Below are 27,800 nucleotides of genomic sequence, written 5' to 3' on the forward strand. Positions count from 1 at the left end.
ATCCCTGTGCAAGATTATAGTTATTAACTTGCTGGCTCTCCCACTGGGTAAATCTCTTTGCCGCTCTTGTGACAAACTTGGTGAACGGGATGTTGAGCATCGGAGTCTCTGGGCTCATGGATGCGAGGATGGCTTGTCGACAGGAGCGAACACCAGGTTTTCTTTACATGATACATGTCATTTGTTTTTTGATATTCAGCTGCTCATAACACTGAAAATACATACAATGAATCACCAAAACATATACATAGTGAGAATTAGATGATCCCAGTGTACACACAAAACTTGAAATAATGAAAACATATAGGGGCATATTATCAAGAAACGACGTTAAAATTATCGCCGCTTTAGAGGCAGAAAACTGCCGCTAAAGCGGCAATAATGGGCTTGATAATATCCCGCAGAGAATTCCAATAGAAGCCCATGTTGACACCAGAACATGGGTTTCTATTGGAATTCTCTGCGGCATATTATCAAGCGCATTATCGCCGCTTTAGCAGCAGTTTTCTGCCGCTATAGCGGCAATAATTTTAACGCTGTGCTTGATAATATGCCCCATAGTGCGTGATGTCCAAAGTTTAAAGTTCAGGATATCCTTATTTCTTCATTTTATATATCATAGGATAGCTGACATAGAACATTAAGCAATGCCATTGACGTGTCAACCCTATGATCAGTATGTTAGTAAGTAAGCATCACACCGGGTCTTCCTCAGGATTAAAATGGTAACAAACCAGAGGACAGTCTGTAAGGAAATGATACCTTACATCAGTGTTGTGCAAATTATGTACAGTCGTTTTAAAAAGAATGAGGGGACCCATATATGGTCACTCACCTTTAATATCTTGTAATTGTCTGTACAACATTAATACTTAAGTGAGTACCGTAAATGAGCCCCAGGTAACCTCTGGCAGCAAGTGGTAGCTACTAGACTCCGCAGAAAGAAAAGAGGGGTGAAGCAAGAGGAGGGACAGGGAAGCAGGGGAGCAGCCATAAGTGGAGGGAAGAATACCAAGCAAAAAAAAACCCTTGATGGGTTGGGGGAAGAAATGGCCAGGCTGGATGTTGTTAGCAATATGACACATACAGGGGCGAGGGAACATGAATTTGTAGGGGAAGCAGCACATGAGGAAGAGAGAAAGAAGGCTTGTGCATCCTCATAGGGTGCTGGAAGATAGAGCAGGTCCCAAATCTGATCAGTGTGAGGACAGTAGTCATCCCTGTGAAAGGAGGGTAAAGATGCAATGCAGCAGGGGAGAGCACACTAAGGAAGCCATGATGGCAGGCAAATACAATAGAATCAAATTGGTGAGAAAGGCAACCAATGGCAGGCAATATGCTGGCCCAAAGCCCACTGTATGTTTTGGTGTTGTCCACATTAGGTCTTTTTGACACCTAAAATCTCTCTTGAAAACGCTGAGGAAAAGGAAGTTATTCTACAAAACCTTTTTGTCTGAAAATATTCCTTCGAACAGTAAGTTATTGTATTTTTATCTCTGTCATAACCTTGTTTTGGTTCATTTTTCACCTGCTTTTTAACCTTCATTCCATTTATAAAATTTGCACTCTCTTAAGAAAACAAGTAGGTTTGCCAAAGCAAAGTCCCTCCCCTTTCTGCAGAAACAAGTGTGTTTGAGTTCGTCTTTGGCTTGTAAGCTGAAAGTTTTTTAAGACAGCTAAAGCAATGAGAGTTAGTAGAGCACCGCCATTCACAGAAGTGCCAACAAGTGCTGATATAAATATGGGCAGGGGGAAGTTACTTGAGGAAATGATTCAGAGAAGTAGTTTGAACACGAAGAAGGGGTAGCACTCAGTGCCTCGACTGAAACCTGGCAGCTGACCAGCAAGACGTAAGTCATGCAAAATGATATATATGCAAGAACTCTCCGTGCATGCTTCATTATCAATGATGCCCGCTTCTATAATGTATTTAAAGCAGTTTGTTTGTCACTGTCTATGTCCAATAGCCTATATATCTCCCATCGGAGGCTTACAATAGAAATATTATTAACTGCATGCAGGCACCACACATTTGTCAAAATTAGTCTTTCACAAAACAAGATTTTTCTGCAAAAACATTTTACCATGACATTTCTCGTTTATAAAGCTTTGGGTATGTCTTCTACCTTATTTATATTCCCTTTCCTTTTGCTATCATAACTTTCACTCCTGGAGTCGGTGTCACAGAAAAAGAATGGGTGTCAAATAGAATCTCGAAAAATGATGGAAATGTAAGCAATGTGGGAATGTAAGAGAAGAAGGCTTAGGTAGAGAAAAAGGTGGGACAGGGCAGTATCGGATTGTATTGGAGAATAGAGGTAACGTGGTAGCACAAAGAGAGGCGGAAACAAGCTTTGGCAAAGCCAATAGAACTTGCTAATTTTAAAGACTCTGCGGTATTAACACCTATAATCGTCAGACTAGTTGGAGATAACATATATATACCAAGAAGCCACGGGGGAAAGTTAATCTCCCAGATCACCCCATTGTCGAGGGTTGCACCCCCTACCCCCGAGTGTGATCTTTGTTTTTGAGTGACTGAGATCTTTGGCACCTCCTGGCTGTCAGCTGCCTCCTTGTCATTGAACATTGCTGACAAGTAGCCCCATGTCAGGTATGACATCTTGGGCCAGGTCTGAGCTTTTAGGCCACTGACCGTGGTATGTTCTGATGATTCTTTAGACCTTCCTAGAATGTTAAACACTCCAGAGGACTCTTGCCAGGGCATGCCTCGCCAGGGTTACTCAAAGGAACCGAGGAAGCGTGCAAGCTGTACCACTGTTTCTCGCTGACAGCCTCCGAATAGGGCGCATCACTGTTGGTTTACTCAGCCTGGACCAAGGTGCACCCTTTTGTGTCGAATTATATTTTTCTGTTTGCAGATTGTGCCTTGAAAAGAAGGAGGAAATGAATGTGGGACTCGGTGCTGAACCCAGAGCAGGGGCTTGTATCCGCCGTTGACTGGGTGCGACCAGAAAGCATCTTGTTTACAGGTAAGTCATTGCTGCTTGTCAGAAATAACATCACCAGCTATTTAGAAGATACCAGCATCACTACACACAAGGGACGAGGCCCCAGACTTGCAAAGATGTTGTGTCTGGTTTGCATCACTCATTGACTCGACAGAAAATACATGTTGGTATTTAGGCTTTGTTAAAAATCGAAACAAGAGGTGCCTTTGCGGCCCCCTTACCGAAACTAAAGCCCAAAGCCTTCCACAGAGCTTCCTTCAGGGTCAGGATGGCCAACAGCCTCTTGAGGGTTGCCCTCAGGCGACTTTCAAAAAATATAAAAACTAAAGAGTTTGTGCCTCAGTCTGTGCTCTTCAACTGTCCCCACGGGGCGGAAGTGTGATCAAGGGTCTCAGGATCATTGGGGACCGGTGGAAGCAGCGCATTGTGGGGGAGACACAACCTGGCTGACCTGACCAAGGAGATGGCGTCCGTTTAAATCCCCCGGAAGCAGGCCCGTCTCACAGGCTGCGCCCTCTGAAGGAGTGTCTCAGTCTGATGGTTGCATCGCACCAACTGTCCAAGGACCAGGCTGTCAAAACTCATCGAGTTATGTTGCATCCATCGCACACCTCTCTGGGTGATTGCATAGGCCAGCTGAGTGAATGATCTCATCCAGGACCAGCAGGGCAGCCTAGATTCCCTGTCCAAGCCCCCCAAGTTCAGTCCCAGGGCCATCTGTCCAATCTCTCCTTCTAAGCCTTTTTGAATGGATGCAGAAGTGCACAATCCCCTGCTGTCGAATCCATCCGAGGAGGCAGACATTTCGGAAGGTGATGGCCCTTCGCAAAAAACATAAAAAACGATTCAGCTCGCCTATTGTTTCTAATTATGGGATCAGCAGGAATTTGAAGTACCAGAAAGTTAATACAATGTTACACATTTTCTGTAAATCACATGAGACAGCCAGCAAAAGAATGTGTGGCCATAGTGGCACCGCACATTGATACCAGCAACCGTGGATACCCAGACCTCAAAGGAGGAATTTTATTTCAGCAGCTGAACAAGGATACTTCACCCTGGAAAATGAAGAGAGGACGGTATTCATTTACGATGCCTCCTGACAGGTGAACAAAGGAATGAGCCGAGCTCAGGGCTCTGTGAGATGTGGTGCCCTGACCAGACAGAGGCTGTGGCAGGCACCGGGAACAATGGCGCTGGGAGAACAAGGGATATGAGCCAAGCTCAGGCCCCTGTGGGTTCTGGCGCCCTGACCAGACCAGGGATGTGGCAGGCCCCTGGGAACAATGGCGCTGGGAGAACAACATATATGAAACAAGCTCAGGCCCCTGTGGGTTCTGGTGCCCTGACCAGACAGAGGCTGTGGCATGCACCCGGCAGCAATGGTGCTGGGAGAACAAGGGATATGAGTCAAGCTCAGGCCCCTGTGGGTTCTGGAGCCCTGACCAGACCAGGGATGTGGCAGACCCCTGGGAACAATGGCGCTGGGAGAACAACATATATGAAACAAGCTCAGGCCCCTGTGGGTTCTGGTGCCCTGACCAGACCAGGGATGTGGCATGCACCCGGCAGCAATGGTGCTGGGAGAACAAGGGATATGAGCCAAGCTCAGGCCCCTGTGGGTTCTGGTGCCCTGACCAGACAGAGGCTGTGGCATGCACCCGGCAGCAATGGTGCTGGGAGAACAAGGGATATGAGTCAAGCTCAGGCCCCTGTGGGTTCTGGAGCCCTGACCAAACCAGGGATGTGGCAGGCACCCAGCAGCAATGGTGCTGGGAGAACAAGGGATATGAGCCAAGCTCAGGCCCCTGTGTGTTCTGGCGCCCTGACCAGACCAGGAATGTGGCAGGCACCTGGGAACAATGGTGCTAAGAGAACAAAATACAAGAACCAGACAGAGGCCTCTCTGTGTTGTGGTGCCTTGGCCAGACAGAGGCCTCTCTGTGTTGTGGTGCCTTGGCCAGACAGAGGCTGTGGCAGGCACCTGGGAACAATGGTGCTAAGAGAACAAAATACATGAACCAGACAGAGGCCTCTGTGTGTTGTGGTGCCTTGGCCAGACAGAGGCTGTGGCAGGCACCCGGCAGCAATGACCCGAGCTCAGGTCCCAGTGGGTTGTGGTGCCTTGGCCAGACAGAGGCGGTGGCAGGCACTGGGGAACAATGGTGCTGGGAGATTAATGGTAACTGTGGAGACTTTTCAGGGCCGCTTTATCCACAAACTGAGCAGACCTGGTGATTCTCATCTTCCACCCCAAGAGTCCACTAGCCTGCGGCAAAGCTTCATTTCACAGTACTCACATTTTCTGACTGTTATTTATTTATTTATGAACATGGGTTGCGACTCCATGAAACTGTGTGTTGTGCAGGGTTATTCCATACTATCGTCTGTTACATTACCATATCCTGGGCTGTGTTGTTATATGATATGCGAAATTACTCTATGCTGTAATATGTTATTTTCTTATGTTCCACTGCGATGATCCATACAAGACCATGATACACTAAGCCACCCTATGTTAAAAATTGCTTTGCTATGTTATGCATCCTATTCAAAGCCATGTTTCACTATGCTATCTTATGCTACTCTGCAATTGCCTGCATTGGAATGTTATTCCATCCTAATGCAAGCGTTATTGTTATGCTACCATAGGTCGTGCTGGGATTTGTTATATTGCGTGACTCTAAATGGTCTTGATATGCGTTGGTATGCTATTTTATGCACTGTTACCATGTGTTATGCAATGTTATGTTCTGCTACGTCAAATCACTCACATTACACATCTATGCTACAGCTATGCTACGCCATGCTGTTATCATGCTATGCTTGTTTTAATATGATAAGCTGCAAGGGAGTAACCAGAAAAATAAAATACCCCCCACTTAGAGCTACATGAAATGAATAACCTACCAAAGTGGGAGATCTCTACACTTTGTATAAGGGGCCCCTGGGAATTGTTACCCTAAGGAAAATGCTTCAAAATTGCCATTTTCCAGCATGTGTATAATAGAACTTGGCCAAAAAGTGCACATTTACCAATGTTGACTTCTTTCTTTCATTCTTTCCTATTCACTTCATCTTTTCAATTTCTTTCTTTTCTTATTTTCCATTCTCATGTCATTCCTTCTTTTCATCTTTATGTCCTTCTGTCCATTCTTCTTTCATTTCATGTGTCCTTTGTAGCATTCTGTCCTTTTTTAATTTCCTGTTTATATTTTTGCTGCTTTCCATCTTCCATTCTTAGGATTCTTCTATTATTTCTTGTTCCTTCATTCAATCTTGTCATCCTGCTGTACTTTCTTCACAAATTCTTTCCATTATTGTTTTTTTGTATTCCATCCATATATATATGTGCTGCTTTCAATTTTTCTTTGTCTCATTTCATTTTTATTTCAATTTTCCTTCTTTTTCTTCTTGTTAATCTTCTTCCCAAGCTTTGTTTTTTCATTCCTTTCTTTTCCGTTCCTTTTTCCTTTCCATCCTTCTTTGTGTTTTCCTTTTGTACCTATGTTCCATCTTGCTTCATTTTAATTGTCCTTGTTTCCTCACTTATTTGCATCTTTATTTTCTTCTCTCTCATTTAATGTGCCTCTAGCTTATATTTTCTTTGCAATTTGAAAGTGTTCTTTAAAGAGGTGCGCCTTCAACTATTTCCTAAATTGAGGCAGGGTTGAGGTTCAAAGGTATGTGGTTCCAGATCCTTGGGGTAATGATGGAGAAGACCAGTTGCCTTGTGTTTACATATTTGCACTTTTTTATCTCCTGCTTGATTGTGCTGGCAGTGCTCATCCTTTCAGTAAGTTAGGAGAACATACCAGTCCTGATCGCTTTGCTGATGATCCGGCTGGGCTTGAAAATAGTGTGGTCCAGCATAGAGAGCCAGTAGAGCACATCGGGGTCATTGTGATGTGTTAATATTTCTTCAGGACCTTGATAAGACATGCAGTGGCATGGAGGATGATCTTGAAAAGGGACAGCATGGAATCAGTGAGACTGTAGAACAGGACATTGCCACCATTAAGAAACAGGATCAAACAGTAGTTCTGAAGTGGCTTTCTAGGATGTTTGGTTTCGCTTCCTTTAGTTGAGGGAACTTGTACAAGGCCATCTTGATTTTATTAACAATGTGCTCTTTGAGGAAGTACTTCTTGGGGGTGAGGTCGGTGAATACAAGTGTCTTTGTGTTGAGTGAAAGTTGTGGTGCTGTCAGATCTGTCCAGGTCTACGTCTGAGCCAGATTAGTCTATTTGTTGTTTGCTGTTCTAAGCAAACAGTAGGACGTGTGCCTTGTACAGGGTGAGCTTCAGGTAGATGCTGGACATCCAGTTCTGGATGAGATGCAAAAAGTATTTGAGGAGCTAGATTTTTGAAGCAGAGTAGACTTTAATATCATAAATGTTACTCTTGTCAAAGTTAGTTATCTTCATCAGCTACTTGTGATACCCGAGCGAAAACAGATGCAATGCAGCCTATTCTCTCACGTACAATGGGGTGGCAAAACACACCAACAGCTAACTCATGAATCTGTCAGCAAAACCTGTACTGCATGCAAGGCTCTGGTAGGTGCCACACTGCCACATGATAATGACTACACACTGCCAAACCCCAAGCTGAAGGGGTTAAATTCAGAGGGGTGTCAAATGAGACTGAATAAAAGCGCCTTTCAGCCCTATACATATGCTCTGAATGTAAACCAAAATGACCACAACCGTGAAAACAAACTCAGCGATGTGCTTAGTTTTACCTTGGCTTTGTATAAACAATCTCCCACTAATCTTTCACAATTTGGATTCTATGGGTCTGAGTCTCAAGCGTTTTCAATGAGGCGTATTTACTTCAGACTGAGATGAGAGTGTGGAAATATCCATGCCTTGGATCCAAAGCCTTTTCAATGAGAGCACAGCAATATCCATGCCTTGGATCCAAAGCCTTTTCAATGAGAGCACAGCAATATCCATGCCTTGGATCCAAAGCTTTTTCAATGAGAGCACAGCAATGTCCATGCCTTGGATCCAAAGCCTTTTCAATGAGAGCACAGCAAAGTCCATGCGTTGGATCCAAAGCCTTTTCAATGGGAGCATAGCAATATCCATGCCTTGGATCCAAAGCCTTTTCAATGAGAGCACAGCAGTATCCATGCCTTGGATCCAAAACCTTTTCAATGAGAGCATAGCAATATCCATGCCTTGGATTCAAAGCCTTTTCAATGAGAGCATAGCAGTATCCATGCCTTGGATCCAAAGCCTTTTCAATGAGAGCACAGCAATATCCATGCCTTGGATTCAAAGCCTTTTCAATGAGAGCATAGCAGTATCCATGCCTTGGATCCAAAGCCTTTTCAATGAGCTGTGCTTTACTATAGGCTTGCGTATGAGCTAAAAAGTGTCCATGCCTCGGTCACGCAACATTTCCAATGAGCCGTGCTTTACTCCAGGCTTGGGTGTGAGTTAAACAGTATCCATGCCTTGGTCACAGAGCCTTTTCAATGAGCTGTGCTTTACTTCAGGCTAAGGTTTGAGTTAAACTTGATCACAAAGCCTATTTAGTGAGGTGAACCTTACTCCAGGCTTGGGTGTGAGTTAAACAGTATCCATGCCGTGATTACGAGGCCTTTTCAATGAGCCGTGCTTTATTCCAGGCTTGGGTATGAGTTACACTCTCCATGCTATGGTCACAAAGCCTATTTAGTGAGGTGTGCTTCACTCCAGGCTTGGGTTTGATTTAAACAGTATCCATGCCTTGGTCATGAAGCCTTTTTCAATGAGCCGTGCTTTACTCCATGCTTGGGTTCGAGTTAAAAATGAACCATGCCTTGTTCACAAAGACTTTTTTATGAATATGACAAGTTTATTTGTGGCTTTTGTGACGAAGCCTGTCTTACCCTCAAAAACTACTTAGGGGAATCAGTCTTTTTTTAATCTAAACTCAGTCCTTGCCACGCATGACAGTAATAATTTGTATTCCTACGTTGAAATTGTACACTCTGCACATTCTTCTAACAATTTTGAAACAGACATTATGTTTCAGATTTAGAAAGATTTTGCATCCGGTTTGCGACACAGTCTCCAAGTTGGTATTTACAAACCAACACAAATGATGGTTTGCATGTGGAACTAAACGCAATGCAACACAGCGCAATGCGAGGCCTGCAATACTTTGCATCGAAGAGGCAATCCATTGTTGCAGCATGGACGTTCCCGTGCACCCACCCATGGGTTGTGATGCAAATCCATATCTACAAAGAATTGTAAACAGCATTTTCCATCAAAGTCCTGCACCCCCACACCCGCTGAGGCTGGTCTAATGAGTTGAAAAATTATTATCTCTCCTCGTTTTTTCCTCTTTGCATGTGTGCTGCAGAATCTCCTTTCTATCCACCTATGGATATCCATGTATGTATCTGTCTTTCTATATATCTATGTACCTAATTCTGTCTCAATTGGTCTGTATCTACCTCTATTTATCTCTGTCTCTATATGTATCTGTCTGTGTCTACATATATATGTACCTGTCAACCCACCTCTGTGTTTCTTGTAAGTATATAATATATATCTATCTCTTATCCATTGTAATAACCTCCACAATTTACGAACTCCAATTCAGACGATAGGATAAATCCAGTATAGATTTATTATCATATGCCTATCCAATACAGCATAAATAACAGGTAACAGGAGATGTCAGAGGAACGTCTGGTAAGGATCCTGGTCAAAACATAACTGCCTCACACAACCCTACAAGCCCATGACCTAGACAGGATTCTAACATGGAATGGTCCAATTAAAGAAACAGCATATAACCCTATACAATGAATACCACATACCCCCCCCATAAACAAAACAACAAAACCCAACACGATAATAGTGATCAATACAGTACATAGTCATTGAACTTTTGTGGCATCTTACAAACACGATGATTACGTGTAGATACCTCACCCATGGAAAAGGTGGTTTGATCTGAATTGTCTATAGTAAAATCCAAATCGGGATTGGGAGTGATGTTATCCAGATTAGAGTTGTCATTCAAATCAGGACCAAAATTAAACCCATCATCTTCTTCATTATATACATCTGAATAAACTTTGTTGAAAATCTTAACTTGATCATCAGAAACCTTCACCACACTGTTTTTATTCCACCACCCTCTATTCCCTAAGAACACAGAGGATTCAGTAACTTTTACTACTTTAACCGGCAAAGTAAACTTAGATTGACCTTTACACACTTTGAAAGGTTTCTTTATGATAACCCAATCATTTACTTTGATAAAAGGAACATGATGAGTAGAGGTGCCATCATAGTTTCTCTTTTGTAGCAATTGCTTGTGAACAACCCTAGATTTCACCTCTTGCAGATTCGTCATGATGTTCCTTTTCTCAAACAACAAAGAGCCAGCTTCCAAATTCTTGAACCATTGTGGCACCAGTTTAGATCTAGCTTCCCTTCCCCTGAGTGCTTTGAAGGGTGTAATACCAGTAGTGGAATGAGGCGTCGTTAAATAAGCCCATACTTTCTTTTGTAAGAAAGCACCTACCTCAACATTTGTTGCAATGGCTGTTTGTACCCCTTCCTTAATGAACCTGTTGGCCCTCTCAACTAATCCATTAGATGATGGACTATAAAGCGCAACACAACAGTGTTTTATGTCAGCACTCTCAAGAAAATTGGTAAACTGCTGCGAGGTAAAATGTTGGCCATTGTCAGTAATGATAAAACTGGGAGTGCCTTCACTTTTGAAAATGTTTTGAAGGAATGAAATAGCATTGATAGAATTGGCTGCTTCAACGAATGAATAATACACCCATTTAGAATGATAATCTATCGCCACTATACAGTATTTTTTATCAGTGGGCAATATGTTGAACGGTCCTGAGAAATCTAATGCAATTTTATCCCAAGGTAGTTCTGGAAAAGGAACAGTGATCAAGGGTTTTACATGAACTTTCCAATGTTTATCTGATACCACACAACTTGGACAATTGTCTACAAACAATGCTACTTGCTTGTCCATGGATGGCCACCAGAATATGTTCTTAAGAATCGTACATGTTGCAGAAATCCCTAAATGACCTTCGTGCGCAATCTCTATGATCTTGTCTCTTAACGATATAGGAGGGACAAACAACCCATTCCTTACACAAACCCCGTTATCAAACGAAATTTGTTCACTGATTTGAGCAAAACTCCTTAATTCATTACTCAACCCCTTTCCAGCTGGCCATTTGCTTTTGTTGAAAATTTCCACCTTCTTAAGTGTTTCATCAAGTTCCATTGCGGCAACCCACTCCCCTTGAGAAATGCTTCCATTACATTTATCAACAGCATCTATAAGACCTACTACACAGTCTTTGTGGAAGTCATCTTCACCTTCACTACAATCAGGCAGAGGTATACGAGACAAACAGTCAGCCCGAATATTTTTACCTCCTTGAATGTACACAATGTTAAGGTTATATTCTTGCAATTTGGATAGTAATCTAACTAGTCTCGCTGAAGATTTCCCCAAACCATTGCCACACAGTAAATAGACTAGAGGTTTATGGTCTGCGAAAATCTCACAACAAGTACCCCAAATGTACGTTTTAAATTTCTGTACCGCCCAAACAATAGCAAGTGCCTCCCGCTCAATTGTGCTATAGTTGCACTCGGTAGAAGTCAAAGTGCGAGAAGCAAACGCAATAGTTTGTTCTTTCCCATTTATCCATTGACCAAAAACTGCACCAAGACCTTTCTGGCTGGCATCCACTGAAATGAAAGATTTCGCATCTGAAACAAATGGGTGTAAAGCTGGGGCATTAATAACCAACAACTTCACTTTACCAAAAACTTCATGCAAAGTGTCACTCCATTCAAATCTCATCCCTTTTTTGAGAAGATGTCTTAATGGTTGAATTAGTTGTGCATACCCTGGCACAAATCTAGCGTAGTATTCGCACAGGCCTAAAAATAATCGCAGAGCATCCTTATCTGTGGGAGGTGGTGCATCCCGTATTGCTTCCACATTGCAAAATATAGGTTTTATGCCTTCACATGAAATGTTGTGACCTAAATATTCAACATTATTAACTAATAATTTGCATTTATTAGCCTTGACTGTCATGCCTCTGTCTTGTAATATGGACAAGACTTTCTTTAGGGTTTCTATGTGTTCCTCTTCAGTCTCAGTATGTATTAATACATCATCCTGATATGCCTGTACTTGTGGGATGTCCCCAAAAAGACCATCCATCAGTTTTTGGAAGACACTTGCTGCCGATGCTAAACCAAACGGCAATCTTAGATATTTGTAGGCTCCAAAGGGAGTCACAAACGCAGTAAGAGCTTGACAGTCTGGAGTGAGTTTACTTTGATGGTAAGCAGAGTGCAAATCTATAGTGGAAAAAACCTTAGATTTCCCTATCTTTGCTAGCATCTCATGTATAAGGGGTAATGGATGACAGTCTACTAGGATATTCTGATTTAAAGACCTTAAGTCTACACATAACCTGAGATCCCCACTCTTTTTCTTCCGTAAAACCACCGGAGAAATCCATTCTGATGAATCAATCGGCGATATTATCCCTTCAGTTTCTAAATTATTGAGCAGAGCTTTTAACTCCTTCCTGACAGTAAGGGGCACTGGTCTAACCTTGTGTATTATTGGTACAGGGTTCCTTTTTAGCTTTATATTATGTTCATACCCTTTTACCTCACCTACTGTATTACTGAACACAGTGGGAAAAGACTTTGTGATGTTTTCCACATTCATATCAGTTTGAATACTTGCCACCATGCTCGAAGGAAGATCACCAAGGACAATTGGAGGGTCCTGACCAGGCCGTAATATGATGCCTAATAAAGCAAGATCCTTCCAACCTATGATGTCTCTTCCCTTGACGGCTACATATATCTTCGTCCTAACAGCCCTTCCTAAACACTCTAGCTTGTCTAGGAAATAACCCAAAAGGTCTATGTCTTGCTCTCCAAATGCTTTGGGGTTAATATCAGGGGCAGTAAGTGACATATCACTGGGCCAAAACTGATAGAATGTACAGTCTGCAAGAATAGTAATAGGTGCTCCTGAATCAGCCATTGCTGGAATTGTTTTCCCACCTATATTCATATCAACTAATGGTCCTTTGATAGGTTTACCAAGTGACTCCGGTACCTCAATAGTGACTACTATATTTTTAAATTTTGTCATACACTCTTGAACTTCTTGTTCATCCAATGCAATATTGGATACTCTGACTCTATTTAAATTAGGATTTATATTACTCCTGCAAGATCCTTGGAAGTGACCAATCTTTTGACATTTAGTGCACCTTTTACCCAAAGCAGGGCAACTGGGGTTGTTCCCGATGTGAGTCCTTGAGCCACATCGAAAGCAAACCAATTGGCCTCTCGGAGACTGATTCTTGTAGCCTCTATTTCTGCTATATGACTGTCTGTTATTGATAGCACCCACCATATTCTCAGCGGAAACCAAACTTACATTAGAGGCACACACCGGTTGTACCGATGTTTGTAAATTAGTACCTAACGTCTGATTTGACTGCCCAGACAACACTTTGGATGTAACAATCGACCTCTCTATGCTTTTCGCTATATCAATTGTTTCAGCCAAATTAGGATTATGTGAAGTAAGTAATCGTTCTTGAACTTTCTTTGAAAAGCAATGGAACACAAATTGGTCCCTAATGTAAGTGTCAGTCTCAGATCCAAATTCACACTTTTCAGCTAATACTCGCAAAGTCGCTATGTAGTCTTCAACTGATTCTTCACTGGATTGCTTGCACATTGCGAAGTTATACCTCTCGAGGAGAACGCTCGGAGTATCAGAATATTGTTTAGCCATACGTAGTTTCCCTTCAGTGTAGACGTTCCAAACTGTGTCTTCAGCCGAGGGAGCAGGATGCCCAGGTAAATTGTCAAAAACACTGCGGCCTGCTGTTCCTAGATGATTAACCAACAAATCTAACTTCCTTTTCGGCGAGTAATTATCTGCATCTATGGCTGTGAGATAATTCTCAAAGTCTCTGAGCCATTCTGCCCATTTTAAGTCAGGCTTGCCTGCTTTTGGTAAGAATGCCGCAGGTTGGATAACACCCTGACTGGATGCAATTGTAAACCAATGTCTAATATTGATATTAGCAACAGTTAAATAATGTAATTAATTTTTTTTTTTTTTTTTTTTTTTACCGAAATTCTTCAAAACTCACTGTATATCAATCCTTGGATATTGGTGTGTGAATCACCGTCACGCTGGTAAACGTAGCTCATCCGTGAGGTTTCTCTCCTGTTTACCTCTTATGTAAATTGAAATCCCTCTCGTTACGCTTAAATACGAAAAAAAAAATACTTCCCAATTCAAAATGGCCGCCGACGTGCGTATGACGTCAGCGCACCCACGTGTCTCCCAGGATGCACCGCAGCTAGGCAGAAGGAGGAAGAGCGCTGGATACGGGAGAGCGCTGGAACATGGAATCCTGAATTCTGCTTGCGATCGCCTTCCTCCGAACGGTGTCACAAGGTAAGTGCTGGTGTACTTTTGAAATTTTCCTGCTCCAACGGTTCTTTGCAGCAAGATGCGCTCGGATGCGCTCTAGGGGCCAAAAGTCCCCCAAAAAAATTGTGCCACACAGCACTCTCAACGCAGATCGTCGACACTGAAATTGGGATCCCTCGCAATGCAAGTTGCCGCAATGACAAATCCACAGGGAGTTGAACAGAAAACAGTTTCCCCAAACGTAGGCACATCCACCAGACAAAGGATGAAACACAACGAATCTGTTCGCAACTCTGTTCAAACGCACCGTGCAATGAAACTTGAGCAGTCCAGCGAAGTCCAATGAAATCCTATGGGTCAGTTCGCTGTGCGATGACTCAACCCCACTTCTGGTACCAAATTGTGATAACCTCCACAATTTACGAACTCCAATTCAGACGATAGGATAAATCCAGTATAGATTTATCATATGCATATCCAGTACAGCATAAATAACAGGTAACAGGAGATGTCAGAGGAACGTCTGGTAAGGATCCTGGTCAAAACATAACTGCCTCACAGAACCCTACAAGCCCATGACCTAGACAGGATTCTAACATGGAATGGTCCAATTAAAGAAACAGCATCTAACCCTATACAATGAATACCACATCCATCTTCATAAGTCCCTCCCTTTCTCTCTGTCCCAGTCTGAATATCTTTATGCATCTTCGTTCGTGTACATCTCCCTTTCTTGCTGTGTATGCCTCTCCTGCCTCCTTGCTCTGTCTCTCTAAATCTAAATCAGTTTAAATCATAATCTCTTCCACCTGCAGGGCCCATAATGCATCCTGGCCACAATCTTACCATGCATCTGCTTGGCTACTAGTGTATACAATGCACAGTCTCACTACATCAGCGGGGACATGTTTTCAATATAGTTTTAAGGTTGGGTCTTATATTCTCATACTGTCGAAATCCAATGAACTGACCACATACAAAGAGGAAATTGCCTTAAAGCACATTTCTGTGCAGGAAAAAAACCCTTTCAGCACAAAAAATTTGCTGACTACAACGCTGACACTCTTTCAATATGACGCAATGGCTACTGAGTTGGTGCATGGCTGCTGGAAGGGCGCCAGTGCAGGGAGAGAGCCGACCTCTTTGTATATGTGGCACCACTTCATTAAAGATATGGCACAGTTTTGCTCCTTTCCGTTAATCCAACACAGTGCTGCAACCATACATTCTGTGCTGCATTATGTAATATTTTTGCAAATCTGGCACTACATTTCAAACATATGGAAAGCAATCTTTACAGCTTGATTACAAACAGCATTCGTTGGTAGCTGCTCTTTATTTGGTATGATGTCAGTGGTACATCATTCAGTAGTACATGTTATCAGATTATCCCTGGATGCCAGAAACCCCACCATGCTCGTCTTCCTGGACCTCTCGGCAGCTTTTGATATCATCTCCCATTCCATCTTGAACAGTTTGGCATTCTGGGCCCCATCGACTGGTTCAGGGATTTCCTTAAGGACAGGACCCAAACAGTCTCTATCGGCACCTACCAATGCAACACCATCTCCATGGACAAGGGGGTCCCACAGGAATCTTCCGTGAGCTCTATGCTCTTCAATATCTATGCTGGGCCCCTAACTCAACTAGTTAAGTCCTATGGGTTTGAAACTTTCTTTTATGCAGACAAACCTCAGCTGGTTCACTCATTGGGGCAGGACATGGGGAGTGTCACAGCGTTTTGTTATCTGCATGAGAAAAATTGCCATCTGTATGTCACACAACTGTCTCCAATTGAATGGGGACAAAACAGAGATCCATCTGTTTGGAAAGGCTCAGCTCTACTGGGTGGATGACTGGTGGCTGTCCGAACTTGGCCCAGCCCCAGTGCCCAGGAGAACAGGTATACTTTTAGATGACAAGCTTTCCATGAAAGATCAAGTTACCTTCGGATGGCCGACAATCATATCTTGTCCTCGTTACTAGCAGGGTTTTGCCCAAAAATGGGAACAATTGACCAGGTCTTCCATTTCCTTCTTCCTTATTGGAAGGTGGTGATACTGGGCAAGGGAAGTGTATATATAGCGTCTATAGACCTAAAGTCAGCATTCCACCTCGTGCCCAGGAACAAGCTTTGGTTGGTGCTGAAGGAGATGGGGATGCCCCTAGAAATCTTGTTACTACTTGCATGCCTTCATGTAGACAACTACGTTGGGGTGAGATGGAGTGGCCAGGGCCAAGTCACTGATCTTGTAAAGATTAGCCAGGGGGTCTGACACGGGTGTGTTTTGACCCCAACATTATTTTCTCTATACATCAACCAAGTGGTTGATTTCTTAACCGTAATACCAGATGATGTGCCATCCCTAGGAAATGAGAAGATTGCAACCCTCCTTTTCACAGACAACACTCTCCTCGTCTCAAAAAAACACCTATGGGACTCCACACTTTATTAAACTGATTTAAGTTCTTTTGTGATGAGAGGGGCCTCGAAATAAATACCTCCAATATGAAACTGATGATGCTGAATCTACACACATCATTCAAAGGGCGCTTATCTCTAAACAACATCTCCTTATAGAGAGTGAGTTGCTTTGAATATTTGGGCATCAAATGTTCAAAGGCTTGGCCTGGCAACAACATCGAAACAAGGCCTACCTCAAGTTCAAAGAGGGAGCCAGGGCCCTAATGAAGGAACGTTGTTGCTCCTATAATAAACTGGTTGCACCAGCCCTAGATAATATATACATAAGCAATGCTGTAAGTAGCACACTTTGTGGGCCTGAGCTGTTGGGCTTTGAAAAAGCAAACGATCTAACAGCGATTGGGAATAAGTGCCTTAGGAACTTAGTGTCTCTTCCACCAAGTACACCACTCGGCCCTCTTTAATAGAATAAGGGCATTACACCTGTTAAAGATCTAGTAAAGATGCGCCCGCTGCTATTTTGGCAGAGGTTAGCATCCACCCCTGAATTGTCCCTGTACGCACCTGCTATCGAAGAAGCTTGTTCATTGGACACATCAAACAATATAGGCTGGATTAGAAATATCAGAAACCTCCTCAACAACATTGGAGTAAAGGGGAGTAGCATTAATTGCCTAGAATTTCCTACTAAGAAACAAATTAAAGCAATGCACTGGGATTGGGTAGCACAGCATGAAATCAGTGGTAGTGGGCGGGGTAGATTAATCAAGGAATTTATGGACTTCAAACTATCACGTATCCTGGAAGGATAACTTGATCTTCTCCAGGTGCCAGCTGATAGAAAGCTTTACACACAATTTAGGCACGGCGCTCTACCTCTGAATTCAATGACAAACACTTGGTTAGGTAACGCTGCCCCAACCAATGGCTGCCCTTGTTGCTCTGCTCTGATCAAATCAATTGGCCATGCTCTTTTTGGCCCTCCTGCATATTCTAGACTTAGGAAAGAATGGCTACTCCCTATTTGCAAACAGCTTGGAATTAATATATGACATTACAATGCATGTAATTACAACACATGCTTTTACAACGGAGTCTTTACATCGCAACTACCATTACAACTACCATTACATTACATGATTTTACAATGCATGCCATTACAACGCATTTTTAAAAGCTACCATTACAACGCATTCCATTACAAAACATACTATTACAATGCATACCATTACAGCGCATAATACTTTTAGGGCAAACAGTAGGGTAAGTAGTCGGAGTTCCAGCCCTCTTTCTCCACCACTCTGCATATGCCACTCCTGGTGCTTTTCTTGCTTGGGGAATGAAGTCCCCTTCAATGCTGAGGGTTGTTGAGGGCCAATAATCACTCCTGTTACCACCAGTAAATCGCACACCGTGGGGTTGCTGAGAGGTCATTGAAAGCCCCACCCCATTTCTCAAAGACTTTGTAAACATGCCTCCCTGGTGCAATATTTGTGAAGGTATGAAGTCCCCTTGGATGCTGAGAGTCACTGGTGGCCAAGAACGCCCTCCTGTTACCACAGTAAGTCCCTCACAGCAGGATTGCTGGGAGCTTTTTGGAGGCTCACCCCCTTTCTCAACCACTCTGCAAATGCCTCGCCTGGTGCACTACTGGTTGTTAGATGAAGTCCCCTTGGCTGCTGAGGGTCATTGGGGGCCAAGAACCACTCCTGGTACCACTAGTGAGTCCCACATTGCTGAGAGCTTATCAGAGTCCCTGTCTCCTTTCTCCAACACCACGCAAATGCTCCTCCTAGTGCACTACTCATTGGGGGATAAAGTCTAGGGGTGAGCATGTTGATAAAATTCATGGCACGGGCATTTAACCACGTTTTTGCGGACTCTGCTCTGCTTGGAGGGCAGATTGGCAGACTCCACAAATTTCGCAGATGGAGCGGAGTTTACTGGATGAAGCGACACAAAACCCTGTCTCTGATTCTTGGTAGATAGGGTTTTGTGTTAAAAAACAATGGTGGTTGCATGGGAACATCCAAGTAAAGTCCCCGTTAAGCTAAGTAATGCAAGGCAGCGCTTTGCGCAACTTTGCGCTACTTTTAGGCAACAAACAGCACAAAAGAAGTTTGGCGCTGGAAGCTAAATATTTGTAAAAACATTTTGTGCTGCTTTGCATTAGTTTTGTGATATAAACACTCACTATAAAGTGGTTCAGTTGCCAAAGATATATTAAAGCTTCTAAAGTTGCCCAGGCCCTTCTATTCTTTAGTATAGGCTCCTATCGATTTTAGAAGTTTATTTTCAAACATGGCGATGAATTACAGTTCAATATAATTTCATGCTGCAGCATAATGGTGAAAATTATAGGACAGCTCACATTTCAATATTTTGTACTCTGGCAGTGGTGTTGCATGTTAATTTTCCTTGTTGAGCACACTCAAAGATTGTGATGTCTCCTGGTACAGTACCAAAAAACACAGTGGACGGACCCACTAACAACTGCGACTCACTGTTATTTGTATTTTTATGAGTGCCAGAAACCCATTAAGTTTATTAAAAGACCCCTCACCCACCAACCTACAGTACCAGCAACTATTATTCAAAGGTAAATACACCAATATTTTATAAGAACAAAGATAGTTTATCTGCCTAGAGTTAAGTTTGTGGCATCATTTCAGGAACTGACACTAATTTCCTGATAGTAAGCTTGGCTATCACATGGTATGTGATAATGACTACACTCTAGGAATTGAGGGGAGTGTAATGGCATGCATTGTAGTGACATGCGTTGTAATGACATGCATTGTAATGGCGTGCGATGTAAAGGCAGTTGCGTTGTAATAGTTGCGCTGTAAAGGTAGGTTTTTGTAATGACTGCATTGTGATTGAAGTCTGTCCTCAATGTAGGAGGCTGGCTTAGTATATGGCACTCACTTATGTAATTGTAGCGCACTGCACTAATCCATGCAACCCTTATGGTGATTTTAGTGGTCTTAGACAACCTTAGAAAGCTCTCTTAGTGGTAGCTGTAAACAGCAGCCTTCAGGCTTAGTCCAGAAGGAATGTAAAGCAGCTTGTTTTACCAGAACACAATCTTATTGGTATATGTTAAGTGAAAAAGAACCACACATTGTATTTATTAAAATATGTCTTTATTATAAGACACTCACTAACATCTAAAAATATATCCTACCCGGAAATATAAACACAATGCACACAATGCTTTCCAAATAGAACAGGTAAGTAGCCCAAATACACAGTGGTTGCCAAGGGGAGACTAAACCATATACTAACCATATACTAAAGCAGTGGGATGCGAACCACAACTCAAGTCAAGACTGTACCCAGAAGACGGAAATGTGCTGGGGACCCAAGGAACCACCCGAGTTAAGTACCCAGGGACCCCAATGAGGCCGTGTGCAGAGTGGAAACATGACTGCATGCTCAATTCAAGTCAATGGGTAAGTCGCTGTTGCAATTTTAAAGAAGAAAGACCCTTCCCACTGTACCCTGAAGAAATCCCGTGGAAGACAGAAGGTTGGAGAGCCACCCCACCCATAGATATACTAGGAACCAGGATACCTACACCAGGGAAGCCGGGTGCATAGCAAGCTTGGGCATAGTTTGCTGTGTTTCACTACGCGGAACTCCGCAAAGTGACAAAAAAACTCTGCAGAGCTCTGCAAGTGGCGGAGTGCAGTACGAACTGCCGTTCACGCTGGTCTTTCTGCTGCTCGGGTAGAAATTCTGCAAGAGCGGGGTAAAAACTCTGCTGCACTACTTGGAGCGGAGTTTTCTGCACTCTATGAGCTCTGTGGAGCGCGGAGTGCAGAAAACTCTGCAAACTCCACAAATGGAGCGGAGTTCAACGCCCAGGCCTAGTGCATAGGTGCGAAGTGGCATCGGATACCACCTTCAAACTCAATGGAGGACTTCAGGAAGATGCCACTGACTGACGAAGAAGGTGAAAGTGTCCAGTGGAACCCAAAGGTGGATTCAAGATGAAACGTACCTGCAAGCATAGGAGACAGAGTCCTTGCCACTCAGGAGTGATCAGGAGGCACGGAAGACAAATGTCCACCGATGTCGGGTGATCCAGGAGAGTTGACAATGACCTTGGAGCTGCAGCTGTCTGGACTAGGCAATGCTGTGAAATACCAGGAGCCATTCATGAGCTGTCCCACTTTGGATGTCGAGAATTGAGGGGTTGTGTCCGTTGGGAGCACCAACAAGTCTTGGCAACTGTAAACAACATGGCAAGCGAAAAAAGTGCAGTGTCGGGACCAGCAAGGTCCAAGTGACTCACCTCAAGCAGGAAAGTCGGAGTAGGACCTGAGCAATCAGGGGAGCCCACTGGAGTAAAAGAAGATCCTCTAGGGGACCCAAAGGCCAGAAGCACAGGAGTCGCAAGAGGACCTCAAGCAGTTCACCAATGTTGCAGGCCCACGGTGCAGGGGATGTGGTGAGGATTATGATCTTGGCTGCAGGAGATGCTTGAGGTTGGAGCTTGTTGGAGCCCAAAGATCTCTGAGGAAGAGAGACAACAAGTCTTGGAAAGGGCAAGTCGACACTGCCCACAGAGGTTCTGTTCCAGCAGTTCCGACGAGGGATACTTGCATCAAACTCAGTGAGAAGACAGTGCAGGCCTCGAGGGAGTTGCAGACCCACCACCTGTGTTGCTGAGCCTTTTTGGAATCTGTGGGAGCGCAGGATCAGCAAACCAATCAGCTGCGTTGCGGTGCCTGCAAATGCAGGGAAGTGACTCATTCACTTCAAGGGAGATTCCTTCAGGTGGCTTGCATGTCCACAGGCCTTGTGAGGATCCTGAATGGAGCACAGGCACAGATGTTGCCGCAGACTAGCAGGAGGACGAGACCAGGAGCAGCAGGAGTCTTCTAAGTTGCAATCTCGGTGCCCAGAGCAAAGTCCAGCAAAGTCCAGAGGGTCGAAGATGAAGCGGGGTCTGATCTGAATTTCGTCCCACGATGAATCTAGGGACCCACCCACAGGTAAGCCCTTAAGTACCCTAAGGAAAGGGTTGGGACGATTCAGGGGTCCCTGCCAGAGAAGGGGCTGGACAGTGGGGAGGATACTCTCATGTCTTTGGTCCAGTTTCACGCCGCAGAGGGAGCCTACGGCTCCCTGAACTGGTTTGAACTGGAGTATGCAAGGAGGGCACCAAGTATGCCATTTAAGCAGTCTCAGCGGTGCTGTCAAGTGCCCCTACCCTGCCCCAATACACTAAACCCTGTACTTCCCTATGCACTACACATAATTCCCATCACAAATATAAGTGCTCCCGGGTCTACATAGATCGTATCACGCCCTGCCCCGTAGAGTGACGGGAAGACCCCAATGATGAAGCATGACACTGAATCACGTTTCAGTGTGTGAGGGGTATTTTACAATTTCAATTGGATTGCCCTTCTAACATCAACAAGAAGGAGCTTTGAATTTTTCCACACCATCGTTATAATCAGAACCAGTAAGGTCCTAGAGGTATCAAGAAATATAACGGTAGAATCTTTGTGTTGTAAACAGCATTGAGAGGAGGACGATTCTACAATTTTCCTCTTCATTCCCTTTTTGATTTCTAATGGAAAAAGTGGATGTAACCATAAAAGCAGACTCTACACTCCTGCACCCAAGATAAGCTATATAGATCTCAATTTAAATGAAAAAAATCACAAAAACGTATAATACACCCAATAAAATTATAAAAATAAGAAGAAATTGGCAAAACACAATTTGAAAAAATGTAAGATAAAGCCAAATGAAGAGAAGCATTTCAATATAAAACTATCTTCAAAAGACAGCATGAAATAAAACTACCAATAACTTGTTTTCCTTATTATCTTTTGTAGGCCTGCATCAGTAGATGTCTGTGATGAGCTGATTGGAAAAACACATTTCAGCCATGGAAGAGGTCAGACTACCACAATTACTGGCCGCCCTCTTTTTCATGTTCATCTTCATCATCGCATTAGTGGTAAATAGTCTGTACATCTGGACACTTGGGTTCAAGATGAAGAAGACGGTCAGCAGTATTTGGATTCTTCACCTCATCATAGCATCTTGGATATTCACCATTCTTTTGCCATTTTTCTCTGTTTCAGTCCTGATGGGCATGCATTGGGTCTTTGGCAAGGCCCTGTGTAAAATAATCAGCACTCTGGGCTTGCTATGCATGTATGCGTCAGTGATAACTCTGATGATTATCAGCCTGGACCGCTACGTTTTGGTCATACATCCTCTGTCGGTCAGGCATTGCCGAACCACAAAGCGGTCTACGGCTATCTGTGGTGTAGTGTGGATACTGGCCTTCCTCCTCAGCATACCTGAACTTGTTTTCATGGATACCAAGCCTGGTGAGAAAAATAGGACTCTCTGTCTTAGGAATTATGCTCTTTCAGAGGACTGGGACAGCCCCAAGGCCCATATAATCAGGCAGAAGAACCATTGGGCAATGTTTATTTTCCAATTCATCTTTGGCTTTATTCTTCCCTTTACTGTCATCTGTTACTGCTACATTGCTATTGCCATGAAGATGAGGATGAAGAAATTGAACAAGTCAAAGAAGCCCTTCCAGGTCATTATGGCAGCCATTGGGTCTTTCTTTGTCTGCTGGATTCCCTATCACTTGTATCATGTCTTGACCATCTACAAAGGAGAAATTTCACAGATTGTGGTCGATTCAATGTATATGGTTTCTGCCATACTGTGCTGTGTCAATGTCTGCTGCACTCCCATTCTTTATCTCTTTGTTGGGGAAAATTTTAAGGAAGTGTTCAAAAAGTCCATTCTGACATTGATCGAGAAAGCTTTCCATGAAGATCTTGACTCAATTGGTGGCAGTAAAGAGAGAACAAAGGAGCAGTCTGTATCTGCTGTCTATGAGAGAAGAGTGTCATTGGATGATGTAGGAAAAATGACTCCAGCAACATTTGAAGGGCCTCCTAACATGTTTACTGTCCCTTGCTATACTGTGTCAAGATAATACTACAATAGCATCTCTGAAGTCATGGTGAACCAACCACTACTCCTAGACTTGGCTTTCCACATTTATGCAAAGGTTGTATGGTTTATGTTTGAAAGGAGATAGAATTGTACATTCAGAAGATAAGATGAGACCTATCATCTAGAACTGGTGTTGAAAAGGGCAGTGAGGAAAAGTTGTTGTCAAGACTGTTGGCAGAGTTTGACTATGAAGTGAGGTAGGGTCCTTTGAGGATGGATGCTGTAAAATAGAGGTATGATCGGGCATGGAAAGTAATGCAATCTCATTTTGGAAAGGAATTTGGAAAGGTAAGTAAAGCATGAATTCTCAGCTGGAGACAGAGTTTGACAATGAAGTAGGACAGAAGTGTCTCTGGCTAGGGTAGAATATTAAGAGAAAACATTGCAGGACCTCTCAACTGTTGAGATGAGAGTTAGAAAGGGCAGTGATGGGAGTCATGTAAGCTGAATGCACAGTTGGAATATAAAGTGGCACAGTCCTTCCTTGGGACAAAGATATGGAATATAAAGTAAAGCAGGACCTCTTGGTGCATAGATGTTGAATATAAAGTGAAGTAGTACCTCCTTGGAGCACAGATGATGTGCATGAGCTGAAGCGGGACCTCTTTGTAGCCTAGATGTTGGATATGAAGTGAAGCAGGACTTCTGTAGGAAGTAGATGTTGACCAAGAAGTTATGCTGGACCTTTCTGGGGCATGGATGTTGAATATGAAGTGAAGCAACAATACGTTGGGGCATAGATTTTGAATTTGAAGAGAGGCAGGTACACTTGGGGCATGGATGTTGAATATGAAGGCAAACAGGCTCTTTTTGGGACATATACCGTGATTATGAAGTAGATCAGGTACTATTTGGACAATAGGTGATGAATATGAAGTGAAGCAGCACCTCTTTGGAAAGTAGATGATGAATTTGAAGTGAATCAACAACGCTTTGGGATATAGTTGTTGAATTTGAAGAGAAGAAGGACCTTCTTAGTGAATAGATGCTGAACATGAAGTGAAGCAGTTCTTCTTTGAGGGTTTAGATGTTGAATGTGAAGTGAAGAAGGACAGCTTTGGGGTGTTGATGTTGACTATGAAGTGAAGCAGGACCTCTGTGGTGAGTGAATGTTGACTGAGATGTTATGGAGGACAATGTTGGGGCATAGCTTTTAAATATGAGGTCAAGCAACATCTCTTTGGGGCATGGATGCTGAATTTGAAGAGAATCAGGACATTTTTGTGGTGTAGTTGTTGAATATTAGGTGAAGCAGGATCCCCTTGAGTTCCTAATGTTGAATGTGAAGTGAAGGCGGAACTCATTTGGCCATAGTGTGATGTAATTGTAACTATTACCTGCAGAATTTCACCCGAATATGGTTCCAGGAGCTGACCGATGAATACTACAAAGAGAGGACAGCAGAAGGCAACAGCAATTGCTACACAGGGGGCTACAGCCATGTCTGTAGTAGTTTTTGAAAGGCCCACAAAGAGGTTTCTTCTCTTAAGTTGACAGGCATTTAGCCGTTCAAGTTAAAATGGTCGAAACATGCCATTTCTTTCAACTAATTGTGGACACAATTAAAACTCACTTTTAATTATGAGATTTATTCACCTTTTTTTCACATTACGGGGCTTAGACGTTTGATAGATGACACCATCATTTACACGTTAATATTTTCTCACCAGTTCACAAGAACCTAAAAGTTAGGTCACACGTCTTTCTTTTCTGTCAAGAAAGTTGCCAATGATGACAGAACTAGCAAAATAGTGAGTACCAAGCAGTAGCTCCTAGGATGGTGCCTACGTGAGGCACTTTCTGAGTTCTCTCACATTTTTTCTTTGGTGTGTGTGAGATTAGCTGTGCATGGTTGATACGTTTTAAATGAGGAACACATAGAGGTAGGCATGACTAGATAATTCAGCATAGCCATATCAAGGAGTACATAATGCCCGCTTAATATAAGTTATAATGACTACAAAGTGTTTTGTTTAACCAGGTTATTTTTGTATGTCTACTGTTCTTCCTCCCGGAGTTGTATATTGCCATCTAGGGATACTAAGAAGAGAATTTCCCTTTGATTTTTATCTGCAGCATGTTTATAAATTGAGAATTTTTTAGATCGAGTATTTACCCTTTGAGTGGCTTAAACGCAACCCTCCTTGCTACCAGCAGCCAATGCAGCTATCCTAGAACAACCAACATCGATGTGCATGTTTTATGATAACTATGAATTTTGCCGATATGTTTTGTATCGAATTAAGGGCCAAATTATCAAGAAACTGCTTTACAATTATCGGCGCTTTAGAGGTAGAAAACTGCCGCTAAAGCAGCGATAATGGGCTTGATAATATGCTCTTGAGAATTCCAATAGAAGTCCATGTTCTGGTGTGAACCTGGGCTTCTATGGGAGTTCACAAGGGCATATTATCAAGCCCATTATCACCGCTTTAGCGGCAGTTTCCTGCCGCTAAAGCGGCGATAATGTTCTCGCCGTTCCTTGATAATATGGCCCATAGTGTCTTTGTTAGTTCTTCTGGGAGGTCGAGAAACAGCACATGACAATGATCCTGTCTCAATAATGTAAATATAGTCATAATCTGGATTTGTTTTTTCCAGGAAAACAGATTAATTATCTGCTTTAAATTTCATATTTGATACAAGCATGACTTTGTCACTGTGTTCATTACCATTGCAAGTGATTCAAATTTGACCCCTAGATTCTTGAAAACCTCTACTGGACAAGCTTCTGATCCTAGAGAAGGCTAGAACCGATAGTTCCAAACTAATATATCATAGAATTTTGCAAAGATCTCCCTTTAATCCCCTTCAATTGATATTAGGTCAGCCATTGCCTTATCTTTGTCATGCAGATACTCATGTTATCCTGCTTTTATGTCTGGTTCCCTATCAATCACAAAAAGTATTTTGGTATCGTTCACATACATTAGCAGAGTAAGACCAAAAGATTACATTATATATAGCAAAGGGACCATGTATAGGTTGAAGAGCAAATCTGAAAGGACGATCCATGTGTTACTCCATAATTCAGTGTTGTTTCCCTCAGAGTCGTAGGAATAACCAGTGAGACAAAAAACACTTAATGGATGCATAGACTGTGCTACTGATGCCAAAGCCATCAAGATGATCAAGCAGCAGATGATGGTCAATGATATCAAATGCTGCTGATAGGTGAGGTATACCTAGTGGTACTGGAATTTTTTTGTCTAAGTATATTCTCAAATTGTCTAGCAGTGCTGTGACTACAGCCTCAATGCGGCCCCCAGCAGGAAACCCTGGCTCCCAATGATGAAACAGGTTTTGTGATGTCACAAAGGGTAATCTGTTGTTAAAAACTGCCTGATCCAGTAAATGTCATTTGGAGTACTGGCCTATAAAGTTCCATACTGTCTGATTTTAAAGATGACTTTTTTAGTAAGAGATGAATCAGTGCTATTATTACGATTTCGGTCAGAAAGCCATCCGACAGCTCGTCGGTTGCATTTCACCCGACATCTGAGGCATCGGTCCGACCGCCGTATTATGATACAGGGGAATCCCCACTGCCTCTGACAGGCTCAATGAGCCCCCGGGGGCGGATGCAGATCATAATCCCCAATATGGAGTTGGTGCCAACTCAGGCATCACCGAGCGGATGACGATGCACGTTTCCAACAGTCTTTTCATGTTGGTTCTTTCACCATGAAATGGCTTACAGATAGAGTATTTTGGGGCCCCTAGCAGGGCCCTTGTCCCCCATTGCCGTTAGCAATGGGACCTGGGGGGCACCTGGGGTGCCCCCCCTTTACATCCATACATTATGTGGCAGGCACCACATGTGCCTGCCACATGGTGCATGGATGTTAAAAGGTTCATATTTCCTATTGCTGCTTGTGCTGTGGCCTGCAGCACAAGCCACA

The 27,800-nt window shown here is 43.2% G+C and overlaps 1 protein-coding gene across 2 annotated transcripts; it reads left to right on the forward strand.

The window, feature by feature from the left end:
- Positions 1-1,799: 1,799 nt before the first annotated feature.
- LOC146808967 (putative G protein-coupled receptor 33) lies at positions 1,800-26,959 on the forward strand. Of its 2 annotated transcripts, none has more exons than XM_085615770.1 (2): positions 1,800-1,850; positions 22,746-26,959. In XM_085615770.1, the coding sequence occupies exon 2, from the start codon at positions 22,799-22,801 to the stop codon at positions 23,876-23,878; it is 1,080 nt and encodes a 359-aa protein (XP_085471896.1). In that variant the 5' UTR covers positions 1,800-1,850; positions 22,746-22,798; the 3' UTR covers positions 23,879-26,959. The 2 variants fall into 2 exon arrangements, with proteins under 2 accessions (XP_085471896.1, XP_085471895.1); XM_085615769.1 differs by lacking the exon at positions 1,800-1,850 and adding an exon at positions 2,875-2,993.
- Positions 26,960-27,800: the final 841 nt, after the last annotated feature.

Source organism: Triturus cristatus, chromosome 7, assembly GCF_964204655.1.
Source record: "Triturus cristatus chromosome 7, aTriCri1.1, whole genome shotgun sequence".
Classification (NCBI taxonomy): domain Eukaryota; kingdom Metazoa; phylum Chordata; class Amphibia; order Caudata; family Salamandridae; genus Triturus; species Triturus cristatus.

Bases quoted from the DNA above. Each gene is read 5' to 3' on its own strand.
- LOC146808967 (XM_085615770.1), top strand. From the start codon at position 22,799: ATGGAAGAGGTCAGACTACCACAATTACTGGCCGCCCTCTTTTTCATG.